Genomic DNA, 10,911 nt, shown 5'->3' with positions numbered 1-10,911 from the left:
CTTCTTACCAGAGAGATGTTTGTGTCTGTCGGCGCGATGCGTGAAGAAACCGGGTGGCTGTACCGACTCTGATAACGTATCCCCAGTGAGCCATGTTTCCGTGAAACAGAGAATGATACAATCTCTGATGTCTCTCTGGAAGGCAACCCTTGCTCGAATTTTGTCTACCTTGTTGTCAAGAGACTGGACATTGGCGAGTAGTAAACTCGGGAGCGGTGAGCGATGTGCCCGTCTACGGAGCCTGACCAGAAGGCCGCTCCGTCTGCCCCTTTCTATGGCGCCGTTGTTTTGGGTCGCCTACTGGGATCCGATCCATTGTCCTGGGTGTTGGTCCAAACAGAGGATCCGCTTCAGGAAAGTCGTATTCCTGGTCGTAATGTTGGTGAGTTGACGTTGCTCTTCTATCCAATAGTTCCTCCCGGCTGTATGTAATAAAACGTAAGATTTCCTGGAGTAACAATGTAAGAAATAACACATTAAACAAACAAAATACTGCATAGTTTCCTAAGAACGCGAAGCGAGACGACCATCTCTGTCGGCGCCATCTTGTTATGTGTGTGTGTGTGTGTGTGTGTGTGTGTGTGTGTGTGTGTGTGTGTGTGTGTGTGTGTGTGTGTGTGTGTGTGTGTGTGTGCGTGTGTGCTTCGGGGGGTGAAAAAGCAGTTGGAGAGGAGTGTGTGTGTGCTAGTGTGTGTTGTGTGTTGTGTGCAAGTGTGAGTGTATTTCAGTATGTTGGTAAGTGGCAGGTTGTGTGGTACAACTATCATCAAGGAACATTTCAGTGTTTGCCCCTATAGGGAACAGTGATTGTGATGACAGCTACTATGTTCTCCTTTCACTACCTCACTGCAGCTCAACCATCCTCACCTCACACACACACACAAACACACACATTCTCTCTCATGTTCACTTGCGGAGCGAATGGAATGAATGGAATGGCATAAATCACCTGGAAACCATGGAAACCATGTGTTTGATGTATTTGATACCGTTCCACTGATTCCACTCCAGTCATTACCACGAACCCATCCTCCCCAATTAAGGTGCCACCAACCTCCTGTGTCTCACTGGCCAGGAGTCCTGATAATTACTTTGATCACTAAAGCGTTCACATAAAGTAGAATAACGATTCGACCACTTCCCCTTTAGCGTTCTCCATTTTCATACATGGCTGCCCCCCAACAAACAAACAGGAAATACAAACAAAACATTAACATACTGTACATACAGACCTAACTGTGGACCAGCAGTTAATTAGCTAACGATGCAGAGTGGACTGTGAGTGGATAATGAATTCATGGACTGAGACAGGAACAGAGACAGACTAGATACAGAGAGCAAGACAGAGCCTGCTGCTCTATAGAAATACCTGTCTTGACAGGGAGAGGATAATGTAGAGTGGACAGACCCCCCAGACAGGGAGAGGATAATGTAGAGTGGACAGACCCCCAGACAGGGAGAGGATAATGTAGAGTGGACAGACCCCCAGACAGGGAGAGGATAATGTAGAGTGGACAGACCCCAGACAGGGAGAGGATAATGTAGAGTGGACAGACCCCCAGACAGGGAGAGGATAATGTAGAGTGGACAGACCCTCATACAGGGAGAGGATAATGCAGAGTGGACATACCCCCAGACAGGGAGAGGATAATGTAGATAGACCCCCAGACAGGGAGAAGTCAGACAGAGGGGATAATGCAGGGTGGGCAGACCCCGGACAGCGAGAGGATAAAGTGGGCAGACCCCAGACAGGGAGAGGATAATGTAGAGTGGGCAGACCCCCAGACAGGGAGAGGATAATGTAGAGTGGACAGACCCCCAGACAGGGAGAGGATAATGTAGAGTGGACATACCCCCAGACAGTCAGACAGAGAGGATAATGCAGTGTGGGCAGACCCCCAGACAGGGAGAGGATAATGTAGAGTGGGCAGACCCCCAGACAGGGAGAGGATAATGTAGAGTGGGCAGACCCCCAGACAGGGAGAGGATAATGTAGAGTGGACAGACCCCCAGACAGGGAGAGGATAATGTAGAGTGGGCAGACCCCCAGACAGGAGAGGATAATGTAGAGTGGGCAGACCCCCAGACAGGGAGAGGATAATGTAGAGTGGGCAGACCCCCAGACAGGTAGAAGATAATATAATGTGGGAAGACAGTCAGACAGGGAGAGGGTAATATAGATTTGGCAGACAGGGAGAGGGTAATATAGATTTAGCACACAGTCAGACAGGGAGAGGGTAATATAGATTTGGCAGACAGTCAGACAGGGAGAGGGTAATATATATTTGGTAGACAGTCAGACAGGGAGAGGGTAATATAGATTTGGCAGACAGTCAGACAGGGAGAGGGTAATATAGAGTGACAGCAGACCCCCAGGCATGGAGTATATAGTATACCATAGGATAAGTGGTAGAGTATATAGTACTGTAGAGTGGGCAGACCCCAGACAGTGAAGGGAGAGGATAATGTAGAGTGAAGTGGCAGAGTCTGACCCCAGACAGGTAGAGGATAATCATAGTGAAGTGGGCAGACCCCCAGACATGGAGAGTGGTAGGATAATGTAGAGGCAGACCCCCAGACAGGTAGAAGTATAATATAATAGTGTGGAAGTATAGTTATAGTGACAGGGAGTGAGTGGTAGTATATAGATTTGGCAGAGTGGTAGAGTATATAGGAGAGTGGTAGTATATAGTATATTTAGCACACAGTCAGACAGGGAGAGGGTAGAGTATATAGTATTTGTGCAGACAGTCAGTATATTATAGTGAAGTGGAGAGTATATATATATTATAGTTGGTAGATAGAGTATATAGTATATCATAGACAGGGAGAGTGGTAGTATATTATATATAGATTTGGCAGACAGTATCAGTGAAGTGGTAGGGAGAGGGTAATATAGATTTGGTAGACAGCAGACCAGAAGGGCTGTGAGAATATAGTATATTATAGTGAAGTGGTAGAGTATATAGTATATTATAGTGAAGTGGTAGAGTATATAGTATATCATAGTGAAGTGGTAGAGTATATAGTATACCATAGTGAAGTGGTAGAGTATATAGTATATCATAGTGAAGTGGTAGAGTATATAGTATATTATAGTGAAGTGGTAGAGTATATAGTATATCATAGTGAAGTGGTAGAGTATATAGTATATTATAGTGAAGTGGTAGAGTATATAGAGTGAAGTGGCAGACCAGTATATAGGTGAAGTGGTGTGAGTATATAGTATATTATAGTGAAGTGGTATAGTATATTATAGTGAAGTGGTAGAGTATATAGTATATTATAGTGAAGTGGTAGAGTCTGACAGCAGACCAGAAGGGCTGTGAGTATATAGTATATTATAGTGAAGTGGTAGAGTATATAGTATACCATAGTGAAGTGGTAGAGTATATAGTATATTATAGTGAAGTGGTAGAGCTCCATCCCCTAAGAATTGTATATAGTATATTATAGTGAAGTGGTAGAGTATATAGTATCATAGTGAAGTGGTAGAGCCTTAACCTGTATCTCTCCCTCCAGTGTGCTCTATAAGGAGACAGTATTTACTCTGTTGGCCTGGTTACAGCAGTGTGAGGCGAGGCTAGCCATCCCCTCTACAGCCGTCACTGAATACCCTACCATGGAGGGGAGACTGAAGGATGTCAAGGTACTGAACCGCCCTGGATGTCTGGTTGGCTGTGTGTCTGGCTGACTGGTTGGCTGTGTGTCTGGCTGACTGGTTGGGGGGAGGCTGGATGTCTGGTTGGCTGTGTGTCTGGCTGACTGGTTGGGTGTGTGTCTGGATGTCTGGTTGGCTGTGTGTCTGGCTGACTGGTTGGGTGTGTGTCTGGCTGACTGGTTGGCTGTGTGTCTGGCTGACTGGTTGGGTGTGTGTCTGGCTGACTGGTTGGGTGTGTGTCTGGATGTCTGGTTGGCTGTGTGTCTGGCTGACTGGTTGGCTGTGTGTCTGGCTGACTGGTTGGGTGTGTGTCTGGATGTCTGGTTGGTTGTGTGTTTGGCTGACTGGTTGGGTGTGTGTCTGGCTGACTGGTTGGCTGTGTGTCTGGCTGACTGGTTGGCTGTGTGTCTGGCTGACTGGTTGGGTGTGTGTCTGGTTGGGTGTGTGTCTGGCTGACTGGTTGGGTGTGTGTCTGGCTGACTGGTTGGGTGTGTGTCTGGCTGACTGGTTGGCTGTGTGTCTGGCTGACTGGTTGGGTGTGTGTCTGACTGACTGGTTGGGTGTGTGTCTGGCTGACTGGTTGGGTGTGTGTCTGGCTGACTGGTTGGGTGTGTGTCTGGCTGACTGGTTGGGTGTGTGTCTGACTGACTGGTTGGGTGTGTGTCTGGCTGACTGGTTGGGTGTGTGTCTGGCTGACTGGTTGGGTGTGTGTCTGGCTGACTGGTTGGGTGTGTGTCTGGCTGACTGGTTGGGTGTGTGTCTGACTGACTGGTTGGGTGTGTGTCTGGCTGACTGGCTGGATGTGTGTCTGGCTGACTGGTTGGGTGTGTGTCTGGCTGACTGGTTGGGTGTGTGTCTGGCTGACTGGCTGGGTGTGTGTCTGGCTGACTGGCTGGGTGTGTGTCTGGCTGACTGGTTGGGTGTGTGTCTGGCTGACTGGTTGGGTGTGTGTCTGGCTGACTGGTTGGGTGTGTGTCTGGCTGACTGGTTGGGTGTGTGTCTGTCTGTTTTAATATGAGGATTCTGCCACAAAACACCCGTAACAATTTCAGCTTTCACACTGTTAATGCAACGTAGTTGAACAGCCCGCGTACTGAATCAACGTATTAACAGTCAAGACAAGACCAGAAACAAGAGGCTGCTTCACATGATGATCTAGTTCAGTGAAAGTGCAGTAACCCTTGATGAGGAGATGCCAGCAGGGCTGCCAGGATAAATAGTTGTTCTCTCTGCTGCTTTACATTCAGAGAGCACTAACAGAGCAGAGCAGCGCCTCACTGCAATTATGAGAAATGGAGAAATGTTATTGACGACAGAGGAAAACCCAGAGGATCAAATCAGTGTGTTTTTCCATCTCTCTATCTATGGATGTGCCAGGGTTACTGCCACACAGCAAGGACTAAAGCTGTGTCCCAAATGGCACCCTGTTCCCTATGTAATGCACTACTTTTGATGTAGACTCTGGTCAAAATTAGTGCACTTCATAAGGATTAGGGTTCCATTTGGGACATACTAAAGACTCATTTCACCTTGTTATTGTGACAAAATGAATCACCCCGTAAAAACACTAAGACTTTTTATGGCCTTGTTGTTGTTGTTTTTATTAAGTTCTGGTGCTAAATGGATGTTCTCTGAGACTTTAAATCCAAGGTCAGATCAGTTTAACCTGAGATACAGTGGCTTGCGCAGTGGTTCACCCCCTTGTATTTTGTTGCCTTACAACCTGGAATTAAAATTGATTTCTTGGGGGGGTTTGTATCATTTGATTTACACAACATCTCTACCACTTTGAAGATGCAAAATATTTTTTATTGTGAAACAAACAAGAAAAAATACAAATAAAACAGAAAAGTTGAGCTAACTATTCAGCCCCCCCCCCACCCCCAAAGTCAATACTTTATAGAGCCACCTTTAGCAGCAATTACAGCTGCAAGTCTCTTGGGTGTTTCCCCTTAAACCACTCGAGTGTTGCTTTAGCAGTATGCTTAGGGTCATTGTCCTGCTGGAAGGTGAACCTCCGTCCCAGTCTCAAATCTCTGGAAGACTGAAACAGGTTTCCCTCAAGAATTTCCCTGTATTTAGCGCCATCCATCATTCCTTCAATTCTGACCAGTTTCCCAGTCCCTGCTGATGAAAGACATCCCCACAGCATGATGCTGCCACCACCATGCTTCACTGTGGGGATGGTATTCTCGGGGTGATGGGAGGTGTTGGGTTTGCGCCAGACATAGCATTTTCCTTGATGGTCAAAAAGCTCAATTTTAGACTCATCTGACCAGAGTACCTTCTTCCATATGTTTGGGAAGTCTCCCACAAGCCTTCTGGCGAACACCAAACATGTCTGCTTATTTTTTTCTGGACACTCTTCCGTAAAACCCAGCTCTGTGGAGTGTACGGCTTAAAATGGCCTCTCTGACTAATGCCCTCCTTGCCTGGTCCGTGAGTTTTGGTGGGCGGCCCTCTCTTGGCAGGTTTGTTGTGATGCCATATTCTTTCCATTTTAAAATAATGGATGTAATGGTGCCCAGTGGGATGTCCTAAGTTTCTGATATTTTTTTATAACCCAACCCTGATCTGTTTTTCTCCACAACTTTGTCCCTGCCCTGTTTGGAGAGCTCCTTAGTCTTTATGGTACCGCTTGCTTACTGGTGCCCCTTGCTTAGTGGTGTTGCAGACTCTGGGGCTTTTCAGAACAGGTATATATATACTGAGATCATGTGACAGATCATGTGACAATTAGATTGCACACAGGTGGACTTGAACTAATTATGTGGCTTCTGAATGTAATTGGTTGCACCAGATCTTATTTAGGGGCTTCATAGCAAAGGGGGTTTATACATATGCACGCACCACTTTTCCATTTTTTATATTTTAGAATTTTTTTGAAACAAGTAACTTTTTTCACCAATTTGGACTATTTTGTGTATGTCCGTTACATGAAATCCAAACAAAAATCCATTTAAATTACAGGTTGTAATGCAACAAAATAGGGAAAATGCCAGGGGGGATGAATACTTTTGCAAGGCACTGTAGGTACAGTAGGATGTTCTACCTCACAGGGTAGCAGGGTGGAATCTTAGTTAGGATGTTCTACCTCACAGGGCAGCAGGGTGGAATCTTAGTTAGGATGTTCTACCTCACAGGGCAGCAGGGTGGAATCTTAGTTAGGATGCTCTACCTCACAGGGCAGCAGGGTGGAGTCTTAGTTAGGATGTTCTTCCTCACAGGGCAGCAGGATGGAATCTTAGTTAGGATGTTCTACCTCACAGGCCAGCAGGGTGGAATCTTAGTTAGGATGTTCTACCTCACAAGGCAGCAGGATGGAATCTTAGTTAGGATGTTCTACCTCACAAGGCAGCAGGGTGGAATCTTAGTTAGGATGTTCTACCTCACAGGGCAGCAGGATGGAATCTTAGTTAGGATGTTATTCCTCACAGGGCAGCAGGATAGAATCTTAGTTAGGATGTTCTACCTCACAAGGCAGCAGGGTGGAATCTTAGTTAGGATGTTCTACCTCACAGGGCAGCAGGGTGGAATCTTAGTTAGGATGTTCTACCTCACAGGGCAGCAGGGTGGAATCTTCTCCCTCCTCAGTGCTATCTAGGGGTAGTCAGTAGAACATCTCTGCATAGTAATTTGCTAAAATATTATAATCGTTACGATACATTTTTCTAAGCTTGTCCTCAGTTACTGTTCTTGGATATTAGAATAAACATAATATAAATATGTCTCATTACGATGGATATAAAGGCATTCACACCAATACTAAACAACTTGATCCCTCCCCAGAGAGAGAATGTCTATAGGCCCATACGTTGATGTCTCTGTCTGCTTCTAGACATCTCTTTAAACTCCGTCTTAACCACAACGACCCAGAGCGGCTACCTACCACCACTGGCAATGATGACCTGGAGATGAACACCTGTCTCTTCTCTCTGTCCTGTGACCGTCTAGGAGACATTTACCCCGAGGCCGTTATATCTCATAGCTTCATTAGGGAGCCCTAGTATTGACCCAACAGGATGGAGAGGGAGGGAGGGGATACTGCCCCTTATTGGCTAAACAGTCAAACTAATGTTGTGTGTGTGTGTTTTGTTTGAGCATTGATTGTTTTCACATCGTCACACATAGTATGAATAATAATGTTATGTAGTGTTTGTTAGTTAAAGGGTAAATCCACTCAAGTTGTCATGATTTTCTAGCCTACTTGTCTTAGCTGATTCCCAGACAGTTCTAACGTACATATTTTGATTATTCATCTGTCTTCATCAGCCTCCGGCTACCATTAACCTGGTAACCTGGTAGCCCATTAACCTGGTAACCTGGTAGCCCATTAACCTGGTAGCCAACACTGAACTTTCTGTGCTCTAAAAAGTCCTTAATAAAAAAGTTCCCATATCTACAAATGGCCGATAGGCCCTTCTCCCTAAACAGAGAGGGCAGATGAGCTAGGGGTCACCAGTCCCTTCTCCCTAAACAGAGAGGGCAGAGGAGCTAGAGGTCACCAGTCCCTTCTCCCTAGACAGAGAGGGCAGATGAGCTAGGGGTCACCAGTCCCTTCTCCCTAAACAGAGAGGGCAGAGGAGCTAGAGGTCACCAGGCCCTTCTCCCTAGACAGAGAGGGCAGATGAGCTAGGGGTCACCAGGCCCTTCTCCCTAGACAGAGAGGGCAGATGAGCTAGGGGTCACCAGTGCCTTCTCCCTAGACAGAGAGGGCAGATGAGCTAGGGGTCACCAGTCCCTTCTCCCTAGACAGAGAGGGCAGAGGAGCTAGAGGTCACCAGTCCCTTCTCCCTAGACAGAGAGGGCAGATGAGCTAGGGGTCACCAGTCCCTTCTCCCTAGACAGAGAGGGCAGAGGAGCTAGGGGTCACCAGTCCCTTCTCCCTAGACAGAGAGGGCAGAGGAGCTAGAGGTCACCAGTCCCTTCTCCCTAGACAGAGAGGGCAGATGAGCTAGGGGTCACCAGTCCCTTCTCCCTAGACAGAGAGGGCAGAGGAGCTAGGGGTCACCAGTCCCTTCTCCCTAAACAGAGAGGGCAGATGAGCTAGGGGTCACCAGTCCCTTCTCCCTAGACAGAGAGGGCAGATGAGCTAGGGGTCACCAGTCCCTTCTCCCTAGACAGAGAGGGCAGATGAGCTAGGGGTCACCAGTCCCTTCTCCCTAGACAGAGAGGGCAGATGAGCTAGGGGTCACCAGTCCCTTCTCCCTAGACAGAGAGGGCAGATGAGCTAGGGGTCACCAGTCCCTTCTCCCTAGACAGAGAGGGCAGATGAGCTAGGGGTCACCAGTCCCTTCTCCCTAGACAGAGAGGGCAGATGAGCTAGGGGTCACCAGTCCCTTCTCCCTAGACAGAGAGGGCAGATGAGCTAGAGGTCACCAGGCCCTTCTCCCTAGACAGAGAGGGCAGATGAGCTAGGGGTCACCAGTCCCTTCTCCCTAGACAGAGAGGGCAGATGAGCTAGGGGTCACCAGTCCCTTCTCCCTAGACAGAGAGGGCAGATGAGCTAGGGGTCACCAGTCCCTTCTCCCTAGACAGAGAGGGCAGATGAGCTAGAGGTCACCAGGCCCTTCTCCCTAGACAGAGAGGGCAGATGAGCTAGGGGTCACCAGTCCCTTCTCCCTAGACAGAGAGGGCAGATGAGCTAGGGGTCACCAGTCCCTTCTCCCTAGACAGAGAGGGCAGATGAGCTAGGGGTCACCAGTCCCTTCTCCCTAGACAGAGAGGGCAGATGAGCTAGAGGTCACCAGGCCCTTCTCCCTAGACAGAGAGGGCAGATGAGCTAGGGGTCACCAGTCCCTTCTCCCTAGACAGAGAGGGCAGATGAGCTAGGGGTCACCAGTCCCTTCTCCCTAGACAGAGAGGGCAGAGGAGCTAGGGGTCACTAGTCCCTTCTCCCTAGACAGAGAGGGCAGATGAGCTAGGGGTCACCAGGCACTTCTCCCTAGACAGAGAGGGCCGAGGGGCTAGGGGTCACCAGTCCCTTCTCCCTAGACAGAGAGGGCAGATGAGCTAGGGGTCACCAGTCCCTTCTCCCTAGACAGAGAGGGCAGAGGAGCTAGGGGTCACCAGTCCCTTCTCCCTAGACAGAGAGGGCAGATGAGCTAGGGGTCACCAGTCCCTTCTCCCTAGACAGAGAGGGCAGATGAGCTAGAGGTCACCAGTCCCTTCTCCCTAGACAGAGAGGGCAGATGAGCTAGGGGTCACCAGTCCCTTCTCCCTAGACAGAGAGGGCAGAGGAGCTAGGGGTCACCAGTCCCTTCTCCCTAGACAGAGAGGGCAGATGAGCTAGGGGTCACCAGTCCCTTCTCCCTAGACAGAGAGGGCAGAGGAGCTAGGGGTCACCAGTCCCTTCTCCCTAGACAGAGAGGGCAGATGAGCTAGGGGTCACCGGGCACTTCTCCCTAGACAGAGAGGGCAGAGGGGCTAGGGGTCACCAGGCACTTCTCCCTAGACAGAGAGGGCCGAGGGGCTAGGGGTCACCAGGCACTTCTCCCTAGACAGAGAGGGCCGAGGGGCTAGGGGTCACCAGGCACTTCTCCCTAGACAGAGAGGGCAGATGAGCTAGGGGTCACCAGTCCCTTCTCCCTAGACAGAGAGGGCAGATGAGCTAGGGGTCACCAGTCCCTTCTCCCTAGACAGAGAGGGCAGATGAGCTAGGGGTCACCAGTCCCTTCTCCCTAGACAGAGAGGGCAGATGAGCTAGGGGTCACCAGTCCCTTCTCCCTAGACAGAGAGGGCAGATGAGCTAGGGGTCACCAGGCACTTCTCCCTAGACAGAGAGGGCAGAGGAGCTAGGGGTCACCAGTCCCTTCTCCCTAGACAGAGAGGGCAGAGGGGCTAGGGGTCACCAGTCCCTTCTCCCTAGACAGAGAGGGCAGAGGGGCTAGGGGTCACCAGTCCCTTCTCCCTAGACAGAGAGGGCAGAGGAGCTAGAGGTCACCAGGCCCTTCTCCCTAGACAGAGAGGGCAGATGAGCTAGGGGTCACCAGTCCCTTCTCCCTAGACAGAGAGGGCAGATGAGCTAGGGGTCACCAGTCCCTTCTCCCTAGACAGAGAGGGCAGAGGGGCTAGGGGTCTAATTTGGACTTCAGATATAGTCCTCGAAGCTACTCTTCAGCTGCCTCTGGTTTGCATGAACCTCCATGGACCAAAAATGAAAGAAAAAAAACACGGGGGATTTATCCCCCCCCAATAAAACTAATATATTCATCTTCCCGTCAGTGCCCCCTCTGGGTGGCTAGCGTCCA

General features: G+C 49.2%; 1 protein-coding gene across 1 annotated transcript in view; it reads left to right on the top strand.

Annotated features, from left to right (window-relative positions):
* The first annotated feature begins 3,497 nt into the window (after window positions 1-3,497).
* The window catches only part of LOC115117475 (dystrophin-like), a 214,835-nt gene continuing 207,421 nt past the window's right edge, over window positions 3,498-10,911 (top strand). Inside the window, 1 exon segment of the mRNA XM_065022730.1 lies at window positions 3,498-3,649. Within this exon segment, the coding sequence (XP_064878802.1) occupies window positions 3,623-3,649 (27 nt within the window). The 5' untranslated portion in view covers window positions 3,498-3,622.

This window comes from Oncorhynchus nerka, linkage group LG2 (genome assembly GCF_034236695.1).
Source record: "Oncorhynchus nerka isolate Pitt River linkage group LG2, Oner_Uvic_2.0, whole genome shotgun sequence".
Classification (NCBI taxonomy): domain Eukaryota; kingdom Metazoa; phylum Chordata; class Actinopteri; order Salmoniformes; family Salmonidae; genus Oncorhynchus; species Oncorhynchus nerka.
Note: the sequence above shows the minus strand (reverse complement) of the source record. Positions and strands in the feature narration are given on the sequence as shown.